Here is a 20,372-nt window from a genome sequence, read left to right as displayed (position 1 = left end):
CCTAAGCAGATCTCAAGAGGCGCTATGAGATATTCGCAAGGTATGAGATGTCCTTAGGGGTAAATAGCGCTGCTGGCAGAGCAACTATAGCGCTTGGACGCTAAATAGGTAGTTAATAGGGTAATTTAGTGACCGAGTGCGCTATAAAAATAAAAAAAGACACTGAAGTGCTGTAAAGCACAAATGCCCTGTAATCCCGTCACTTTATGCCGTGATCTTCGTACTCTTCTATGTCTCCCATCAACAATCTCGGTTGTTCCAAAGCTGGAAAATGGCCCCCTTAAGGGCACACGCCATCTAATTACCTCTTTGTTTACTCTGAACCTCAGACTAGTTGCTACCCGCAGCCAGCTTAAGCAGCCGATGATACCCTCAGGCCTTCCCACTTGCATTCCTGGGTCAGAAATCAAAGAAAACAAACTCACCTTCTCATGCTCTCTATAAAATACATTATTTGCCTGTGTCTTTACCCAACTCTTTGCAGTCGGTGTAATCCCTTTCGGGAAGTAGGAGTGCCCAAGAGGTTTCTCGAGGAAACGTGGCATATCGAAATTAGGAAGGTATCTCTATTAACACCGCAAATCAAAATTAGCACACTATTCTTCTGCCCTCGTCAGCGAAAAATAAAGGCCCAGTGTTCAAGAAAGGAAGATGCCTAACCCCGCGGTAAGGATAAACTGAGGTAGGAAAGGTTTCCGTGAGCCAGCAGAAGGTCACACTTTCCAAAACCTTCTCGAATTCTGGATCCTCATCTGACCACGCCAAGAACTTCTCTCCAATTCAAGCCAGAAGAGCTACAGGACTTGGTCTAGCAGCACGTTCTAGGGAATAATCTGGTTCCATCTTGACAAAATCCTCACCCCACTTTAACCCATCCTGCTCTTTGGCATTCAAGGAGGAGACTGGCAGTCCTTCTGGAGGAGAGAGCACGGGGAAGTAGTTGACATGTACCGCTGTTTCATTTGTCAGAAGCTGAAACAGAGGCCGAAGAGGAACTGAAATTATGTGCTGTTACCTTTGCACAATTCATATTTCCAGGCTACAATCTTCGCTACCCGACTTCCAATATGTCCTCCTTGAGTGATATATCTAGAGCCAAAGCCGAGGGCTAACATCAGTTGGTTCACGATTTCAGCTACACCGTCCATGCTATTGTCCCGATCAAGTGGAGGGAGAGGATAAGCCGTAGCCCGGGGGGGGGGGACTATAATGTGGTATGGGAGATCTTGCGGAGTGTATTTCCCCTTCAAAAGTGACAAGATAGGAAGAAATTCCAGGAAGCTGCCTGATTCTTTGGTCAGAAGCTAGAATTGGATGTGGGCTGAAAAAGAGCCATGTAACAAAACCAGAGGGATGGCATCTGGCTTTTCAGAGAATAAGCCCACGAAATGAATCTTGTGCTCCTCCTTCTCCCAGAGCAACGGTTGCTATGAAATTGGGGAATGAGTCCATATGTTCTTCGCATTATCTCAGTTGTCAGCCACAGTTTGCCCCTCATTTCTGGCCCCCAAATTTGGGGGTATCGAAAGCCCAACCCCAGGCTCTTCAGGCATGTGAAGAACTTCAGCAGCAGGTGATGGATGATTGAAATGTGAATATACAATAACGGGCACAATAATTTCCGGATTTATATATCTCCAAACAATATCTAAACTCACTAATCAAATGTCTCCTCCCAATACTTCTTAGTTTCCGTGACCCATTTGTGGTCGACGCCAAACCGTCTATCTTCCTGCAAGCTCTCATATGTCTGGGGCGTGACCTTGGATAATTTTAACAAGGTTTTGAAGTCCGCCAATTTTGCTTCTGGGATGGATATCAGGAACGGGGAAGGTTGCTTCGTTGCAGTGGCCAGAATTCGGGAGTATGGTATAGCATACGAAAGTTTTCCGTATGGAATCTCTGACACGACTTGTGGAACGAAGCAAATGAAGAACCTTAAGGGGAAGAGCAGGATTTTACACAAACTGAGCACTCGCTTGAAATTCGGGGGAAATGTAAAACGACCCCCCCTCTGGGTGTCGATTGGGGCAAGGGTATTTAATTGGCTATCTAAGCTCTTTAAAAATCTTAAGTTAGATTTTTTAATATAAGTATAAGCTAGTATATTATAACTATTATATTATAATTACATGCTTTTTAACTTACAAGAAAAAGATTTCTTAAAATAGTATTTTAATTTAAGGGAATTTATATACTAATTAATTAAGTTCTAGTTTTAAAGCTTTATAAGGCCCTATAAAGTATAAGTTTATAGGGCTCTTGAATCTGGTTTTAGGAACTTATTTGCTAAATTTCTAGGCTTTTTTAATCTTATTTTTAACTTCTTTAATTGAAGATTTATTACTAATTCAAAAAATTTAAAAAATTTAAATTTAAATAGCCCTTAATTAGTGCTATAAGGAAATAAAATAAGTATTAAATTATATTAATTCCTTATCCCTTCGTCCGGTGAGACATTGCCAGGCGCTAGCAAGGGGGTGTGGCTGCACGCAAGCCTCTTGAAGCACAATAAAGCGAGATGAGGCTTGCGTGCAGCCACACCCCCCTTGCTAGCGCCTGGCAATGTCTCACCGGACGAAGGGATAGGCTGGTGCGCTCCGAACGGTGTCCTGGGATAGTGACATAGTGTTAAAGTGTTGCATTAAATGCGGTTGTATTGTAATATATTCAGATTCTGGAAAGGAGAGAGGTGTGGTACGGACAGCCAGAGCTAAATACAGTGCGTGTGGTCACGTGAGCTAAACAAGTGACAAGCCTGCAGTTGCTATGCAACATAAAGCCCCCGATGTCGATAGCGTTATTGACAATTATCTAAGACAAGAGTTAGGTCAGTATGAGTATACTTCTTATCTCAAATAAAAGATTCTAATACTGGTCGTGAATTTACAATCTACTAAATATGAGAAGAGGTACTGCCGGACATTGTAAAAGACACAATACTCAGCTGACTCGGCGCTTGAGGATGCCGAACCACAGCGGGGTTGTGTAACATCTTATCGCAACTTCACGTCTCACTTTTCCAGCCTGCAGATCATGAAGTTTCCTTTAGTAACCAACGATCGCCGTTCATGCCAATCGCTTTTCAGTTTTTGAATAAAGGACAGCCAGAAATTCCGAAGTCTAAGGGCGGCCACACTAAGATGCGCCTGCTTCACACCCAAACTCTTGAACTGGAGGAATTCCTCGAGAATGCAACCCCGGCCTACGCGATTTTGTCACACACCTGGGAGCAGGAAGAGGTGACATATCAAGATATGCAAGGTCCAGTTGGAAAGCAGAAAGCCGGATACACCAAGATCCGGCGTTGTTGCGAGCAAGCTGCTCAAGATGGATACGAATACGTCTGGATCGACACCTGCTGCATCGACAAAGGCAGCAGCGCGGAATTATCCGAGGCCATCAATTCGATGTATGTCTGGTACAAAAATGCGAAAACCTGCTATGCATATCTTGCAGACGTCGAACCTATCGACAAACCATTACCGGAACTCTTGCATTTATCAAGATCCAAGGAGTCTTTCAAGAAGAGCAAATGGTTCACGAGAGGGTGGACACTCCAGGAGCTCATTGCACCCGCTAAGGTGGAATTTTATGCCAGGGACTGGGTCTCATTTGGGACGAAATCAGACCTTGACCTTCATTCTGCTATATCCGAAGTCACTGGGATTGATGAAGTTACGCTGACCGGTGGCCGAAATTTGCGAGAAGTTAGTATTGCGAAGAAGATGTCCTGGGCCTCAAAAAGAGTCACAACTAGGACGGAGGATATTGCGTATTGCCTCATCGGGATATTTGGCGTCAATCTGCCATTGCTTTACGGAGAAGGAGAGAGGGCATTCATCAGACTTCAGGAAGAAATCATGAGAAGCTCCGATGATCAGTCACTGTTTGCATGGGGATTGACCACACAGGAGTACGACCTACTCCCTTCGACCAACGAGAAGACTTCCTCCACTCTACGAGGCTTCCTGGCTCGCTCACCTGCTGCGTTCGAACACTCTAGAAACGTCGTGCCGTACAGAAATTGGGAGGTCAGCAGGCCATATTCGATGACGAACCAGGGCTTGTGCATGGAGCTTCCCGTGATCCAACACGACAATTTCAAAGAATACTCTGCCATACTTGCCTGTCACTACGAAGACAATTACCTTGGACCTCTTGGGATTTACATCTCGCCGGTAGCATCTGCAAACGGAGACCAGTTTGCAAGAGATGTGTGGTATGTGAATCCGGTGATTGTTGTACCACACCATGCAGCTCAGGCGAAGGTCAGGACCATCTATATTAGACAAGAGGTCTTGCTTCCAACTGTTAACGATTTGGATCGAACGGACCACTTCTTGATCCGAACAATGCCAGACAGCCCAGATGACGAATACGTGCTCGAGGAAGTATTTCCCCCCGAACACTGGAACTCCGCTCAGAAGATTATCCGTTCACCAGATAGTGGATCGGGTAGGCATGGGACATTGCTGTTTAAGAAAAAGAGTGACACCACAAAAGTGCTCGCGGTATTCGTCAGATCACAAGTTCAACATCAAAAAGAGATAGGATTCGATTCACATAGGTGTTCTTGCCGTCTTCTCGTGCTTGCCGACTATTCAAAGTCTAGCATTTTGTCCAGGATGATGGAGACAAAGGAAGGGGAAACATCAGGTGGTACATATTGCCAAGTGGATTTGAATCCCGAAGACGACATCAGCAAAGAAAGAGAGACGGCTTTTGCGAAAATAGGGAGAGAGGTCTTCCTGGGTCAAGCAATGTTCGTGGTTGATATTGGGGTTTGGTCATCACGCCTGAAAAAGGCTCCCTTCTTCGCACTTGCGGTTGGGAATGCTACCCACACCGTCTAAAGCCAACATGAATACAGTAGTACACCAAACCAGGCTATTTTGAGCAAAATTGCAGATTTTCAACAAAGGCAGATATATCCCGCCTGAGATCAAGTCGGACATTGTAAGGGACTGGCAGAAGATAGCTCGAGGCTGCTGTTGGCGGAAAAGTTGACATGAATACCCACAAGTGGTGGAGGTAGATTTTACCAAGTCTGACTACCTCTGCACACCATGAGAGGAAGCCTGGTATTGATTGTACGTCAAATGGTGACATCTTTGGTTTTGACAAAATCTCGCAAGCTTTTCTGGGGATTGTCGAGCCTCAAATGTTTTCGTATCGAGTTAAATTCCAAGCACCATTACTACTGTGCCAATGGCATCCTTCTTCCTGTTTTCTAGAACGCCGAGGAGAGGGGTTAATCCATGGTACTCTATCTCGGCTTGCTGAAGGAAGGAAGGCGTTGCTTGGGGTTGGGGTATCACCTAACAAAGTCGTCCAAATAGTGTGACACAGTCCATCGTAACCAGGATTGCAGTATTCGATGGAAACCTTCAGCGAAGAGGTTAAATAGGAAAGGTGCTGTTGCGAGGCCGAAAGGGAGGCAGGGGGGGGCGAGTTTATATAGCTGATTTGACTGCCAAATGGATAGAGGCGCATGGTCGTGTCGTATGGGATTTCCCAAAGGGTATAGTTGGTAATGCCACCATCGCAGATAATTCCGTGATGCTCAAGGCAACTTGCAAAATGCAATTCCACGACCCTTTTCCCGAAGTTAATCATTGCCGTGGCCATTTAAGGGACCCTTTGGAAGTGTATTTGACTACACACCGACAAGCAGTTGTCCCAAGCGTCTAGCCAAATATATGAGTAGTTCCCGAAGTCTCTGGCGCTAGTAGCTTCAGGGCCGCTCTTGAGCTTGCTGTCAATCACTCGGAGAGAGTTGTCCTGGAAGTAAATAACTCCTTTGCCAGTTCGGAGCTTCTGAAGCATTATTGGTGTAAAGTCGTTAGCGTATATCTTCCTGGTTAAGGAGGGATCGATTCCAGGATGGGACGATATTATAGACTTCACGAGAGGGGAGTTACTCTTACCTTCAGTCGACAGTGCTCCAGGCTTTTCTATTGGCGCAGTTATCATGGCCTCAATCTCTTTGATCTAGGCACGTAATAAATCCGTGTTTAGTTGGTGCAGCTCTTCCTCGCGAACCTCTGCTCGGCTTCCGAACGGTTGATCCGGGAGTGGCCTCACAATAGGCACTGGCACGGCTGGTGGATCTGCCCTCGGTGCTCTCGGGGCTCGAGGTGGTCCTGTAGGTAAAAGTCATGGGGTAGATCAGGGTCGTGTTTCTGGTTGGCACGCTGAACCCGGAGGTGCTGAGGGATGTGGCTGGGAATCAGGAATGAACAAATCGGGGGGGGGAAGACTAAAACGACACCCCCCAGGGTGTCGATTGGGGTGTTTAATTGGCCACTAAGGCTTTTTAAAAATTTTAAGTTGGATTTTTTAACATAAGTATAAGCTAGTATATTATAAGTCTTATATTATAATTACTTGCTTTCTAACCTATAATAAAGAGATTCTTTAAAATAGTATTTCAATTTAAGGAAGTTTATATATTAATTAATTAAGTTCTAATTTTTGAGCCTTATAAGGCCCTAAAAATTATAGGCTTATAGGGCTTTTATATCTGGTTTTAGGAACGTATTTACTAAATTTCTAAGCTTTCTTAAGCTTATTTTTAAGCTATAAAACATGAAAATTTTAATTACTTTAATTTAAAGAGCTATTATTAAATTTAATTTTATAAAAACTTTATATTTAAATAGCCTTTAATTCGCGCTATAAGGAAATTAATTAAGTTTTAATATAATATGTGAGAATTAGGCTCGCACCACAGCTCACTGGGCCAAAAGACTACAGTATTCACCACAGGTGAATACGCCTAATCACGGTTAAATGGCTGGAGGTGGTCACGTGAACGCATACACGTGACATTTAAGTTATATTAATTCCTTATAAAATTAAATTAAGGAAAATGCTAGAGTTTTGGTATTCTTGTTCGAGCGCCTCTACTTTGAGTTAGTGGCCAGTCTGGCCCCCAATCGATACCCTAATCGACACCTGGAGGGTGTCGTTTTAATCGTTTTCCATTTAGGAAATAAATAAGATATTTGGGGAAAGTAAAGTAAAAAGGGCTTTAATTTAGACATTATTAAGAGTAATTCCGAAGATAATAAAGAAAGAAGCTAAATGAGTATTAAGGAAAGAGATTTCTAAAGAACAAGTGAAATAGTATTTTCTAATAGTGAGGGAATATATTCCCGAAGCTAGAGAGCTAAAACCCCAAGACTACGAAGGATTTTGGAATTTATTACATCGTTTCTGACAAACATGGAAGACTCCCAATCGCGGCCTCCACTGGAATTTTTCCATGCACAGTCAGCTCTAGAACCGCAAATCCAGACAACTCATTATTCCCATCCTTTCAACAATAACACGGAAAAATTATGTGAATCGTGGAAATCCGCGAGGCCGAACGGCCCAGCAGCACGGATGTCACGGTAGCAAGCTATTGGAAGAGAAGAAGCTGGACAGTGGGCATGGGCCGGATTATTTCCAATGGGGTGATCAGCAACGGAGAATGCTTGCTAGTGAGGCATCTCAATTCCCGTAGTGTGCCGCGGAGGCTTCCACACCCCGCACCCCCAGCACGCTCGGCAGGGGGGACCCGAGCGCGACAACATTATTCCACCAACTAAATCCACTGAAAACAACAAGGGCAAAAAGCTTACCCCAGAAGAAGGCGCCGCTCTCACATGGGGGTGGGGAACATCTCGGCCGCTCTTTCAGATATAAGATCTGCTGCTGTCCTCAGAAAAGATTTGGCTCTTGCTTATCGCCTCTGTTCTGCTGAAGCTGTGTGCATTTCAAAGCATCATAGGGGCGTTTGTTACACTGGGAACCGTTCATCCCACTCTTCCTCACCGCCAGAGAGCGCTGATCTCGCAACGTTATTCACGATGGCGATCGGCTTCTTCAAAAATTATCGGGTCTACATGCTAACCACAGTGGCCTACATGGGCTCGCTGCTGTTCGGTATGAGTCTTGCCCCCTATCTTCTGTCGAGTTTCTGACGATGCTAACTCCTATTTCTCTCTACAGGATACGACACCGGTGTTATGAGCTCTGTTCTCTCGTTGAAGAGCTTCAAAACAGACTTCGGATTGCCTCTCGCCACCACGGGATTCGCCAGCAAGACCAACGCCCACATCTCCCAGAATGTAGTTTCACTGCTCACAGCAGGTTGTTTCTTCGGCGCCATATTCGCCTCCGTTGCCAATGACAAGCTGGGCCGCAAGCGGTCCCTCTTAGGATTCACAGTTGTCTTCCTGGTCGGTGCTGTCATCCAGGTCACATCTCTTCATCACATCAGCCAGGTTTATGTTGGCCGATTCGTTGCTGGTCTTGGTATAGGTGGAATGTCCAGTATTACACCCATCTACGTGGCGGAGAACTGTCCACCCGAGGTTCGAGGCCGCATCACGGGCCTCTTCCAGGAATTCTTGGTTATTGGTTCTACTTTTGCTTACTGGCTCAACTATGGAGTGTCCCTTCATCTCAAGCCATCTACATCGCAATGGCGTATTCCCGTAAGTATTCGCTTGGAATTCCTGGTTTGATTCCCGACGACCAGGCAACGGCTAACTCGTACTGATCCAGGTTGGAATCCAAATCGTTCCCGGGGGCTTGCTCTTTCTTGGACTCATTTTCCTGAAAGAATCACCCAGGTGGCTTGTCAAGCAAGGCCGATACGAAGAAGCCACAGCCTCACTAGCATACATGCGCCGCGAGCCGATCGACGACCCAGAAGTCATGAAAGAAATTGCAGACATCCGAGCCGCCGTCGAAGAAGAACTCAACTTGACCGAAGGCGTGACATGGAAAGAGGTCTTGATCCCAGGTAACCGATACCGATTCGCTGTTGCCTTCACCATCTTTCTATGCCAACAATTCTCTGGAACGAACTCTATCGGTTACTACGCACCGCAGATCTTTCAAACGGTTGGCGTCTCCAAGACCAATGCTTCGCTGTTTGCAACTGGTGTTTATGGTACTGTCAAGGTCTGCGCTACTGGCCTCTTCTTGATCATTGGAATCGACAAGCTTGGTCGACGGTGGTCGCTCCTTGGAGGCGCAGCGTGGATGATGGTCATGATGTTTATCATCGGCGGCGTCTTGAAAGATCACCCACCGACCAACGTAAACAGTACGTATCCTCACCATCTCGGCTTTCATCAAAAACGAATGCTGACTCAAACCCACACACAGCTGTCTCACCCGCCTCCATCGCCATGGTTGTTATGATCTATCTCTACGTTATCGGCTACTCGGCCTCCTGGGGCCCAATTCCCTGGGTCTACGTCTCCGAGATCTTCCCCACGCGTCTACGCTCCTATGGTGTTGGCCTGGCAGCAGCAACCCAATGGCTCTTCAACTTCGCCGTCACATACATGACCCCGAGCGCCATCAACCACATCGGCTGGAGAATTTTCCTCATGTTCGGCATCTTCTGTGCTGCCAACTTCGTCTTTGTCTGGTTCTTTATTAAGGAGACCAAGGGCCGCACGCTCGAGGATATGGAAATCTTGTTCGGCACTGTGGAGGCGGACGTTCGTGCTGCTGATGTGGAGCGTATGTTGCATAAGGGCGCGATGCAGGAGGATCGGATTGAGATGGCGGCCCCGGCAGAAAAGAAAGTGGCTCCCGCCCAAGAGACTCCAGTTCGTGATGCTCCGGCTACTGAGGAGAAGACTGTGTCTTAGTCACGTTCAAATGGTTGTCATGGGATAGAAGTCAAGCCTGGCTTGTCGACGATATCCTTTTCCGGCTGAAAACATGATTGTAGATTGTCAAGTGTACACAGTGTCTTTAATTAATGCAATTTACTTCTGATCGTGTTTCAGATTTTGGATAAGAGCCACGTTTATTGAGTGACCTCCGTTCCTCGAGAGTGCATGGTCGTAATCCAAGCGAGCCCACCAAATGAGGCAAACAGGTTAGCGTGCCCCCTTTTCCGCTTGCGTTCTCTTTCACTCTACCTCTTTTTCTCTCAATAGATTTCTCATAACATTTCAGCGAGTCAGCACGTTTACAAAAAGTGCTTGCAGTTTCAGTTCTCGATTCTGAGTGGCTATGGTTATTAAGAAGTTTTCGGTATACACGTCTATGAGAGGAGATGAGATCATTAATCGAGATTCAAGCTCGGAGAATCGTGATTATTCATCTAGGTATGAAATTGGTTAGTTTAATATTTATTTCTCTTGCGTTGCGACCACACGCGATTTCATAATTCCTCCAAGATCTCAGGAACTATGAGAATATTACAACGTACGATACTGCTTCCGCTTCGACTTGATCTCTATAATTAGATCAAGTCTCCTGATTTGAGGCTCCCATCCCTCTTTCACTGCCTTTTGAGGAGCTTTCTAATCCCGACGAGATTCTTCCTGCGGACAAGTTCTTCACGGTCCCCTATAAACACTGTATCGACGTCGTCCATGCTCTTTAGCACTGTATCCAAGTATGCCAGTTCACTCTGCATGTGAGTCAGGCTCCAGGAGGCGAGTTCATAGAACTGATTGAACACCACTAAAAAAATGGCCATCGCTGGTTGTAAGGGCTTGTGTGAGGGCTAGAAACTCTGAGAAGATACCTTCATCTCTTCTTACACTCTCTTCATCGGTTGTCTCCTGTTTCTTGCGTTCATTGAACATGCTATCGGACAGGCTGGCTAATCTCAAGTTTCCAACCCGCGTGAAAATAGAGCATAAGATATTTTGACATGTTCCCCCACGTTCGTTAATACGAGCAGTTGATTAATCGGACCTAAGCGAGGAACCGAACAGTAAAGGGGCTCGCACGTGATGAGACTCCACTCACCTCTTCAATCGCCGGTTTTGTTTAAGGAACGAGACTTGTTAGGCTCTGATCTCACTATTAAATGCGGCTCACCCGCATATTTTCAAGTCAATTTCTTCGTGGGTATCTTATCTATTCGTCTAACCATATTCCCATGGTTTTTTATGCATCCCGAAATTACTCTTCGCCCAATCAATGCAATAATCTCTCATAACTCCGCCGCCGCCACGGGTACGGGCCGCCGCTCTATACTCTGCCGCCGCATAGTGGACATCCACTCCTGCTGTGGCGCTGGCATATATCCACCTCTAGTCCGGACAACCGGGGTATAACTATCCGCGCCGATCTGCGTCGAGGTCCGGGGCTGCTCCACCATTGGGGGTGTAGCTCCGCCGTCTCCACTAGTTGCCACAAGACCATACTGCTCTCTATCTTGCCTCCTGCGTCTCAAAAAGAAAATCAGCCCGAGGACTAATAATGCCAAAATGATGATTCCAAATGCGATGCCAACTTTTGCTCCGGTGGAGAGACCCTTGCCCGAACTTGCATTCGATGGAAGTACGGTTGGTGTTTGGCTGGCTGAAGTGGACGTCGTTGAAGAAGTCCTGCTCGAGGCGCTTGATCTTGTGCTGCTGGTACTGCTTAGGGTGTTTGACGAAGCACTCGATGTTGAAGCTGAACTTTGGCTTGTTTTCAGAGATATCGTAGTGGGTGTGCTCACAATCACTTCCGTAATCCCGGAAATGACCGTAGTCAATCCTGAGAGCGAGTACGCCGAATTCACAGGCAATGTAGCCAGCCCTGAGATGATAATTTCCGTTACGCCATTGATAACTGTTACCTGTGCTACGTTTGACGGCGAAGCTGGGAGTGGAAACGTTGTCGCAGAAGGTATGATCAAGAAAGGGGTTCCATTAATCGTAGTCGTCACACCAGTGAGCCCAGGAGGGGCGTTGGATAGGGGTATTTGAGTTGGGCTTCCTACGACCACGAATGGAGTGCCATTGATGACTGTTGTCGCTAAAGTTCCGGTTTGCGTGGCTGGTATTGGAATATTCGTTGAGCCAGGAACTGCAAGGAAGGGGGTATTATTGATAATTGTCAAGCTTCCAGTCAGTCCTAAGGAAGAAGTTAGCAAGGACATTTCTCCATCTTCAAGAGGGCATTGGAAATAAACTTACCAGGAGGAGCATCGGAGAGAGGAATATTAGTGGCTGAAGGGAAAACAATAAAGTTGGTTCCTCCAATATTAGTCGTAATCGCCCCATTTGTCTGTGCTGATGGTGCTGCAAAGGTGGTTTGACCCACTACCAGGTAAGGTGTATTATTGATTATTGTAATTGGAGCATTAGAGAGTTGAGGGGGGGCGTTTACCGCGGGGACAAGAGTCGGAGATGATATTACAATCGAAGGAGAGCCATTTATTATCGTCACACTGGCTCCAGCGATAGGTGGTGCAGTAGGATTAAAGGGGACAAATGTCTCCTGGGATGGAACAATCAACATAGCCGTTCCATCAATTGTGGAAATTTGTCCTGTAATGCCCAACGGGGCATCCTGGAGCCGGAACGTAGTTGGCGAGACTACTACACTGGGACCAGAACCTTGAACGACTGGGTTTGCTTGTGGAGCAGCTGCGCAGCCAATAATTTGGCAGACGATATTGCCGATTGATTGTCCTTGTGAATCAGCTGGATTTGGAGGCACGACTGGTGCAGGCCCCGGTCCTACAGCAGATTCTGGAGGAACATAAATGCTAACAATAGGATCCACGAGCCCGGGTCCAGCGGCTTCAACGTAGGTTGGTGCAGTTGCAGTTCCAGGAGGCGGTGCATTATGTGTCACAGGGCTTACGATAACATTCTCAGTGCCTGTTGGTGTGATTAGGTTTGTGGTGGTGTCGAGTTCCAGACTTGAATCTAGGCTAACGACTACGCCCCCTGGGTTTGCTACATAAGAAACCGATTGAGTAGGTACTTCCGTAGTGCCTGTCGAATATGATGGTGGATAAACCACGACGTTTCCACTGGTTTGCGGAGGCGGAGGCGGAGGCGGAGGTGGAGGTGGAGGTGGACCATTACCGGAAGTAGTTTGCGGAGGTGGAGGAGGAGGAGGGGGTGGAGGGGGGGTGAACGTATTGTTGCTGTGAAATGCTGGGCTGAAAGCCGAACCAATGATTCTTTTGCGATACTTTGGGTAGAAAGCCGTAGGACTGCTTCTTTTGGGATACGTTGGGTAGAAAGCCGAAGGACTGCTTCTTGCTATAGTTACGGTCGATCCCGGAATAGTGATAGTGAATGTCGATGTTACGTCAAAGAAACTTGTGGTGAATCCTGTCGTGCCTGGTAATGTAGTGGTCCGGTTAAAGAACACCGTCCTGGTAGACGTCTCAACCTGGGTTATCACAGCAGGAGAACCGATGATAGTTTTGGTAACAAACTCGACGGTGCCACAATTGATGGCTTCAATAGACGGTCCGGCAGGCAAACATGCTGACAGGCCAGGATACTGAGCAGAAATGTCCTTGTTGCTTACCAGATGGTCGAGGACTGTCTGGGGAACATATCCGTAGTCTTCTGTGCCAGGCGCAATTTTCCCTCCACATGCTTCTGAAATAGTCGTCCCCAACTTTCCCCGTGCTGGCTGGTAGATGAAAGGGGTTGCCAGCGTAATGATCGCGGGTGCTGCTGGGGCTGGCGCCCTTGGGTTAAGATCGGAGTCGCCTGAACGTGCATAAATTGGGTTGGGCCCGAGGCCACCAAAGTAAGCCTGAGCATTGGGATTCAAATTAGGAAATCCACCGATGGCTGTTCCGCAGGCCAAATTCCCCGCATCGTCTGTGATGGCTGCCGCTGTGATGATCTTGATGGTGGAATAGACATAGAAGGCAGCCGGCGATTGTCTACACAACTTATTAGTAAGAAGGATCTGTGAGTTAGCAACAGGGTCAAGTACTTACATAGTCACCCCTCCGGTTACCGTGGCAGTGCCGTTGTTAACTTGCGTATACTCTGCCGGGTGCGCAGCTGCATTGCCCAAGAGAGAGATTGGATTAACGCCAATGCGAGCCGTGACTGGGACAGAGGTATTGATCGCTACAGTGTTGATTTCTAAGTTTGTCACTGTTCTATTCGGATAAGGCGTGAAACGGGCCGTGATCTGCGTCTTGGTCACGACTTTAAAGATGGAGCTTGTTGTGAAAATATCCCACCATTCTTCAGTGACGACATCTTGAACCACAAAACAGCAGGCTTCATTTTGATTTGGAGTGGCAGCTGGTGGAAGAGGGATAGGGACAAAACCAAGTGTTGTGGTTACGATAGTCGGTGTGCTCGACGGGGTCGATGTGCTTGGTGGAGGTAAAACGGATGTATGATATAATGGGGTTAACGGGGTCGACGAGAGTAGAGTTAATACGGTTGGTGAAATTAATGGAGTTGACGGGGTCGACGGGGTCGACGGAGTTGATGGTGTTGATGGTGTTGATGGTGTTGATGGGGTTGATGGTGTTGACGAAGTCGATCCACTAAACGTTATTGAAGTATTGGATGAGGGGTATGTCACGGCTGCTGGTCAGTTGGTGATCACACTCTTTTGGGAGAGGTTCTTACGAGGCGGTTGCAGGTTTGCAGCACTGATCGTCAGAACGAGTGTACTGAGCTGCAAAAGGATAGAGCACAGCCACATCTTGGTGAAGTGCGCATAGAGGGAGAAAGGGAAAAAAAGATGAAAAATCTCTACAGTATTCTCTCGAAGGGCCAAACGAACGAAGGGATGAGAGTTGCAAAAATTATCTCGGACCAAGTTCCAGGCAGGAAGTGTTAAGAAGAAGAAAATCCATCCTCACGCGGTGAGACGGAGTGATTCAGAAATGAGAATACCAGCCTCCGCCCTCATCCATGGACCAAACTCCTTTGCGTTCGAGGGAGCTTGGCAGCGGGGCTGAGAGCTGCGACCCTTTTTCAACTGCGACGGGCTGCACATGATTTTTTCCCTCGTAAACTTTGTTGGGCTTGAGGACAATTGCATGACTACTCGCGTCGCATCCTCATAGGCCCGGTGCGGTGGTACCAAGGAAACACCCAGCCAACTGTCTCACCAGGCTGCAGCTCAGCCTCTGCAACTGGCCTAAATCTGCGCCCCCAAAAGCGAAGTCCGACGACTTGCACGGCACTTACCCATGCAGCCTTCCTGAAAATAGCTTAATGGCGTTGTCTTGCTCCAATCGTCTGGCACTGCTCCCTTGTCCCGCTGGAACATCCCATGCCAAGCCTGCTGTCTCGCAGCCTGTCACGTCCCAGAGTTCGGCGACCGTAATGGCCCGTGGTGGCTCTGGTGGCTTTACTTGGCACTTGAACAGCCTTGTCTAGATTGGATTTCTGTTTACGGAGTATACGTTTGCCTGAGAGTTGCTGCTGTCAGCTTCTCAGAGTGGTACACAAACTTGTCCTCTGGATCAGTCGGTATTGCGATTCTATCGATGACATTCTCCAGAATACTTATAGACCCTTTGTCAGTTCGCAAAGGGCAGCCCATAGATTGAAGAGCGACAGCTTATGAGACGGTTTGTATTCCATGGCCATACATAGGCTCCGCGTGCCACCTGCATCCTATATACGTAAATCTGATCAGCTTTTCGTGGTTTCGGATTCAAGATATATATAGGATGGGTATTAGATTCAATAAGATAACTCTTCAGTTCATTAGTTGGTATGCATGTGCAATACTGTAAAGCCGGCAAAAAGGGGAGCACGTGAAAAGATAGTTTAAATAGCGCGACTCTCTCTCTCAACAGGCAATCCATCAATCGCTGGCGTATAAACGGGTGCTGTAGAGTTCTTTCCGTTATATGTCATGCTGAAGAAGGTTCTCGGGGAGCGGGTTACTTAGTACTGAAATCTATCAACACTGCCATGCGCTGTACGTGGCTATAAAGTGCGTGAGGAGGGACTTCAACGTCAAGTGCTCGGGGGTTTAAAGTGGCTCAAGCTAGTGTAATAATATCACTTGGTAGGGAATTTTATTTGCTGCTGAAGAGGCGAGGAAGAGGAAGATTGTGGTCGATTTTCCTAGTTGCTCGAAAAGGGAAGTAGCCGGCAGGCTGAACAACTGGATGGATGCTTTGTACTTCCTTCCGAATAACTTAACGTCCTTGCTTTGCAAAATGTAATGCTACCTTATTACAACCAGATGATAGTGAACGTATAGAGATCCGTTTCTTATCACACATCTCATAGAGACCCTCGGCCATATGTACCTTCTCTGTCTTGTCTCCTTTAGCAATGACAGATACATCGAAGAGCTCTCGATCATTTTCATTCGTACTGGAAAAATAAAGGTAGAATTCCACGCGCCGGTACTGCCCAGCCTTCTGGCCGGTAGGTTTCACACGAGACCTCTAGCATATCTATAGGTTTGCCAGTAATAACGTCTGGAGAACGGTAAAAACAGGTTGTGCCGTACAAATTGCCCTTCACTGACTCATCAGCAGCATCAGGGGTGAACCTGAAGATACATTGCCGCATTTTAAGCGAGTCTTCGGATCCCGGGTCTAAGGTGACTGGCGTTAATAATGGCCCTTTCAGCCTGAGACATCCGTAGATGGCTTCGCTCATCTCGTCACCAACGGTGGTCTTGGGCTCAACATCTTGGACCCTGCCAAGCTCAGTGGAGCCCAACGACCGCCATAGTTCCGTAAACCACGAATGACCCCGCAAAGACAAGTCCCGGTCTAGACGCCCAGGACCATCATGAGGTCGCTGGGCGATTTCCCGAGAAATTGCTCTCAGAGTACATAATGCTTCGGCGCTGCCATCTGCTCCCGGCCCAAGCCACGATACAATTTTAACAGCGCTTCGGTAAATGTCCGTCATACGTTGCATCTACAGAAAACAACGACGGGAGGTCCTTATTGGTGTTGACTCTTTCTCTTGACCTGTAGGTTCGAAGTTGTCGAAGATCCGCAGCCAAGTTGGTTGTTCCCGCCAGTGGAACGCTGTTGACGCGAATCTCCGTGATGTTCGGGTCACCCCAAACGTATGATAGCGCGATGTATTCAGCATGGTCAGCTAGAGAAATGCTTTCCAAAGAGCACACGATGGTCGTGTCTGGCCTCGAAGAGGGCTGGACGAGGGGCAGCCTGATTTCACGATATGTGTCATTCAGACGTGGATATATCTTGTCCATCTGCATTGCTGTCAGCAGGGCCCAACTACACAAGCACTTGCCAGCTTCAAACGTGAGCAAAGAAAAATTTGAGCTTAAAGATTAATGTCCCTCAAGCTTTTCAGGACTGTTATGTGTTCTGCAAAACAAGGGGCAGCACAACGGGTTCAACCCTCAGCCCCAAGCCACAAAACCAACTGGGCAAAACCTGAATCTGCCGACAACTGACTTATGAGAAATCCGACGTGCAACAAAAGCGGGAAGTATTCTATATTTAGGCCGGGTGCCTCGTTAGGGACTCGTGACTAAGAATTTCGAGCTTGCTGCCTTTGCCTACCAACTCACCTTCGAACCTCTTGAGGGATATAAGATTTAAAAAAAATACTTCGGCATTCATAAATTGTGAAAATAAACATACGAGATGATAAGCGTGGTCAACATCACGTGTTTGTTAAGGGTTCAAGGCGGTGAGACTCCCGATTGGTGAATCTCAGGAGCTGACTAGTTGCTAGAACGCTGCCCCGCCAAATCTCGGCTCTAACCTATCTATCTCGATATCAAGTTCTCAATTCACCACCCTTAGAAGCCCAAACATCTCGCATTCTACAAACACTTACTTCGCAAACAACAATCTATAAGCACTGCAGATCTTCCCCACCCGCGGGCTGAATACCCTACAGCACAATTACATCGCCTCCCCACTGCAGCCAGCCCCCCACATCCATTCCTCACCCCTCAATGTTAAAACCACGACCCTCCGCAACCATGGATTTACCAACACAATTCAACTCCCCAAAGCGAAAGCGAAACCCACCCGCCAGCTCCGCGATTCCTCCCACCCCACCATCGAGTTCCCCACCTCCACCCTCAATACTGCCGATCTCAGCCTTACCCCCGATGGTCGCCAATGAAGAAGAAAGCACTAGGACGCTGAGCGCTGGAGGAAGCAGTCCACGCACAAAAGTCGCATATAATTTCCAGGGATTGCGGCTCGAGGATGCCGGGGATGTTGGGCGATTAGATCTCAGTGGGATGAGTGGGCAGAGAGAATTGCCCGCGCTGCCTGTGGATGAGGAGGCGGTGGTTAGGAAGAGGGTGAAGATACTTGGGAGTTCTAAAGATTGGGGTGAGGATGGGAAGGTGGAGATGGAGATTCCTGAGACGCCGGATGTGGCGAGGGTTAAGGAAAGGGGTAAAGAGAAGAAGTTCGCGGTTGTTATCGGGAAGGAGAGGGTGAGTGGTGCTGTGGACCCCGCTATTGGAGAGGCGGCTAGGGGACTGGTGTTGAGTAATGAGGTTGATCCTGTTATCTTTCGGGGAAGTGGAGGGGGGCAGGCTGCGAAAGTTAAGGGGGCGGGGTTGCAGAGGGCGTATCCGAGTATCAATCGGCTGGCGGATTCAAAATCGAGGGCAAAGAAGAGGGCGGGCACGCCGCCGTTGGGAGGCAAGGGAGAAGATGGGGAGAAGATGAGAGTTGTGGATGAGGAGAGAACTGCGTTAACATGGCATGAGGATGAGATTACGGGGCACGACCCGGATGATCCTGATGATGATGGAGAGGGGATTAATGGGATTGGATTTAAGCCGACGCCGGCGGAGGCTTATGCTAGGGCCCAGAAAAGGAGAGCGCAGATGGCGGAGTATAGGAATCGGGAGGCAAGAGAGGCGAGGAAGATAAGGAGTGAGCGTAGGAGGGGAAGCGAGGTTTCGAAGGCGAGTAGGGAGGAGGCTGAGACAGCGAGGAGAGTCAGATTCATGGAAGCTGAGGCGAAAAGTATTATTCCGACGAATTGATGGGATTGGATCTGGGACAGGAGTTACAATTGGTATAAAGGGTAGATTATGGAAGGCAACATCTCCGGATTTCTTGTGCCTGGAGTTGGGAATAGGGTTACTTCCACTCAGCATCGCGCTGGCGTCTGAGGTGTTTTAAACTGCAGAGCAGGGCCGGATCATATTCCAGATCCAGGGAGGTATTCTCCCGTCAATCTGCCAAAAGCAATACAATCGTAATACACGTCTTTCATCCAATGATTACCAGAACTTCCAACTCTTCTTGGCAGCCTCCTCAGCTTTCCTGTCAGTCTCCTCCTTCAATCGCCGTCTCTAATCATCCAATTAGTATACAAGTTTCTTGAGACAAGGGGGAGCTCAGGAGCTGAGGAGCCGGGCTCCGGAGACAAATGAGCATGCAAGCTCCCATGTAGCTCCCGGGTTCAGAACTCTCATACAAACAAACAGCAATTCGGTATAGAAATAAGCTTACCTCCTCCCTCTTCGCTTGTGCGGCCGCTTCCTTCTCGGCTTTCTTGCGATCAATGATCTCCACCGCTCTCTTCATATGCGCCTTCTCCAATTTCCTCCTATACAAACAAAATTCGTAATTGGCGAATGAAGCGAAGACAAATGTTCCCACTGCCCAATTAGCAGCTTTCGGTATAGGAGCTATAGGACAATTATCTTAGCGATGGTTCTTCAATTGAGGCACAGTAGAACGTACCACCCCATAGGGCTCTGATACCACCAATCCCAAACCCACTCCCAATACCCATAAGCAGACTCTCCCTAACACAAGGATACATATGCACCTTCTTGAAATCCTCCAGCTTTATAGTCTTGACCGCATCTGTTATTGCAGGGGGCCTTTCTCGTCCACCAGCGGTGTTCTGTCCCGACCCCTCAGGCAATGCATTTGCACTCTGCGGCGGAGAATGGAAGACTTCATAGACTTTGTTTGGTGTTTTGACATGATCGGGAGGTTCGGATGCTCCAGGAGGAGGGCCCCGTGTGGGTGATTGATTCTCATCTCTGGTATCGCCTGCCATTGTTCTGATGTTGGGAAGAAGATTTAAGCTGCGTCGAATGAGTATCGATGTGCATATGGATGCGTTCTTGGCCGCCGTAATTTGGCTAAGGTTTGGACGCCGCTGAACCTTAAAGTGGCATTCCCAAAACACGCTAGCACGACGCGCTTTCTCGATTGAGACGCGACGCGACTTCCCTCTCGAAGTTCAACATCCAGATGCCTTCAACACCACAACGAGGGCCGCCCCAATTCCCTCCACGGAGCTCTCACCTCGAGCACCCTTGGGCCAAGTTCAAACTCGCAAATACAAGCCAATTCTTTAACTAGACTTGCGCTCTCCTCAACCCCTGGATACCATCCCCTCCATCAACCCGCAGGTCTTCCTGCCCCAACACCACGATGCCCGGGCCCCGAATGCCCAAGAACGGGTACCGCCGCGGCGGAAAACAAGCCTACCATGGGCCCCGCAAAACGAAAACCTTCACAGCAGCAAAAGGACACGTCAATGAAGCGACCTCCACAGACGAGAAGCGCGAAGCCACCAAACTCGCACACTCCATTGACGAAGCGATGGGCTTTGCGCGCTACGAGTCGGGCAAGAAGAAGGTCGGCTGGCTTGTCAACGTCCATTCTACAAGTATTG

General features: G+C 47.9%; 7 protein-coding genes across 7 annotated transcripts; 3 read left to right on the top strand and 4 right to left on the bottom strand.

Moving 5' to 3' along the window:
- Window positions 1-199: 199 nt before the first annotated feature.
- On the bottom strand, window positions 200-2,627 carry K444DRAFT_639472 (alpha/beta-hydrolase; the record flags this gene model as incomplete). Its single annotated transcript, XM_024884386.1, has 7 exons — window positions 200-279; window positions 422-566; window positions 598-768; window positions 799-953; window positions 1,016-1,281; window positions 1,659-1,937; window positions 2,575-2,627. 7 exons carry the CDS (start codon window positions 2,625-2,627, stop codon window positions 200-202), a joined length of 1,149 nt encoding a protein of 382 aa, XP_024744506.1.
- Window positions 2,628-3,143: 516 nt separating this feature from the next.
- K444DRAFT_496747 (HET-domain-containing protein) lies at window positions 3,144-4,109 on the top strand (the record flags this gene model as incomplete). The annotated part of the gene is made up of 1 exon (XM_024873286.1): window positions 3,144-4,109. A coding segment is annotated over one exon (966 nt), but the record flags the coding sequence as incomplete, so codon positions are not given.
- Window positions 4,110-7,704: 3,595 nt separating this feature from the next.
- On the top strand, window positions 7,705-9,798 carry K444DRAFT_579272 (general substrate transporter). The gene is made up of 4 exons (XM_024877652.1): window positions 7,705-7,935; window positions 8,002-8,489; window positions 8,560-9,106; window positions 9,169-9,798. The coding sequence occupies exons 1-4, from the start codon at window positions 7,860-7,862 to the stop codon at window positions 9,660-9,662; spliced, it is 1,605 nt and encodes a 534-aa protein (XP_024744504.1). The 5' UTR covers window positions 7,705-7,859; the 3' UTR covers window positions 9,663-9,798.
- Window positions 9,799-10,865: 1,067 nt separating this feature from the next.
- Window positions 10,866-14,735, bottom strand: K444DRAFT_18544 (uncharacterized protein). The gene is made up of 5 exons (XM_024870874.1): window positions 14,370-14,735; window positions 13,718-14,324; window positions 12,597-13,660; window positions 11,940-12,383; window positions 10,866-11,877 (listed from the first exon to the last, which is right to left on the bottom strand). Exons 1-5 carry the CDS (start codon window positions 14,443-14,445, stop codon window positions 10,967-10,969), a joined length of 3,102 nt encoding a protein of 1,033 aa, XP_024744503.1. The 5' UTR covers window positions 14,446-14,735; the 3' UTR covers window positions 10,866-10,966.
- Window positions 14,736-16,529: 1,794 nt separating this feature from the next.
- On the bottom strand, window positions 16,530-17,140 carry K444DRAFT_690404 (uncharacterized protein). Its single transcript, XM_024887769.1, has one exon. The coding sequence runs from the start codon at window positions 16,948-16,950 to the stop codon at window positions 16,603-16,605; it is 348 nt and encodes a 115-aa protein (XP_024744502.1). The 5' UTR covers window positions 16,951-17,140; the 3' UTR covers window positions 16,530-16,602.
- A 548-nt stretch (window positions 17,141-17,688) lies between these two features.
- Window positions 17,689-18,717, top strand: K444DRAFT_623746 (uncharacterized protein; the record flags this gene model as incomplete). The annotated part of the gene is made up of 1 exon (XM_024882317.1): window positions 17,689-18,717. One exon carries the CDS (start codon window positions 17,689-17,691, stop codon window positions 18,715-18,717), a length of 1,029 nt encoding a protein of 342 aa, XP_024744501.1.
- Window positions 18,718-18,957: 240 nt separating this feature from the next.
- K444DRAFT_515054 (uncharacterized protein) lies at window positions 18,958-19,748 on the bottom strand (the record flags this gene model as incomplete). The annotated part of the gene is made up of 3 exons (XM_024873565.1): window positions 18,958-19,029; window positions 19,190-19,368; window positions 19,424-19,748. 3 exons carry the CDS (start codon window positions 19,746-19,748, stop codon window positions 18,958-18,960), a joined length of 576 nt encoding a protein of 191 aa, XP_024744500.1.
- Between the last annotated feature and the right edge of the window lie 624 nt (window positions 19,749-20,372).

Source organism: Hyaloscypha bicolor (genome assembly GCF_002865645.1).
Source record: "Hyaloscypha bicolor E unplaced genomic scaffold K444scaffold_10, whole genome shotgun sequence".
Classification (NCBI taxonomy): Eukaryota; Fungi; Ascomycota; class Leotiomycetes; order Helotiales; family Hyaloscyphaceae; genus Hyaloscypha; species Hyaloscypha bicolor.
The sequence above is the reverse complement of the archived record's forward strand: the minus strand, read 5'-3'. Positions and strand labels throughout refer to the sequence as shown.

Excerpts from the sequence above, each read along its gene's own strand:
- K444DRAFT_690404 (XM_024887769.1), bottom strand. The coding sequence starts at position 16,950 with ATGCAGATGGACAAGATATATCCACGTCTGAATGACACATATCGTGAA.
- K444DRAFT_579272 (XM_024877652.1), top strand. The coding sequence starts at position 7,860 with ATGGCGATCGGCTTCTTCAAAAATTATCGGGTCTACATGCTAACCACA. Across the intron at positions 7,936-8,001 it reads CATGGGCTCGCTGCTGTTCG|GATACGACACCGGTGTTATG; the intron begins GTATGAGTCTTG and ends TTCTCTCTACAG. Across the intron at positions 8,490-8,559 it reads CATCGCAATGGCGTATTCCC|GTTGGAATCCAAATCGTTCC; the intron begins GTAAGTATTCGC and ends GTACTGATCCAG.
- K444DRAFT_18544 (XM_024870874.1), bottom strand. The coding sequence starts at position 14,445 with ATGTGGCTGTGCTCTATCCTTTTGCAGCTCAGTACACTCGTTCTGACG. Across the intron at positions 14,325-14,369 it reads TGCAAACCTGCAACCGCCTC|CCGTGACATACCCCTCATCC; the intron begins GTAAGAACCTCT and ends ACTGACCAGCAG. Across the intron at positions 12,384-12,596 it reads TATCGTAAGCCCTGTGACAC|AAGCAAACCCAGTCGTTCAA; the intron begins ATAATGCACCGC and ends CAGCTGCTCCAC.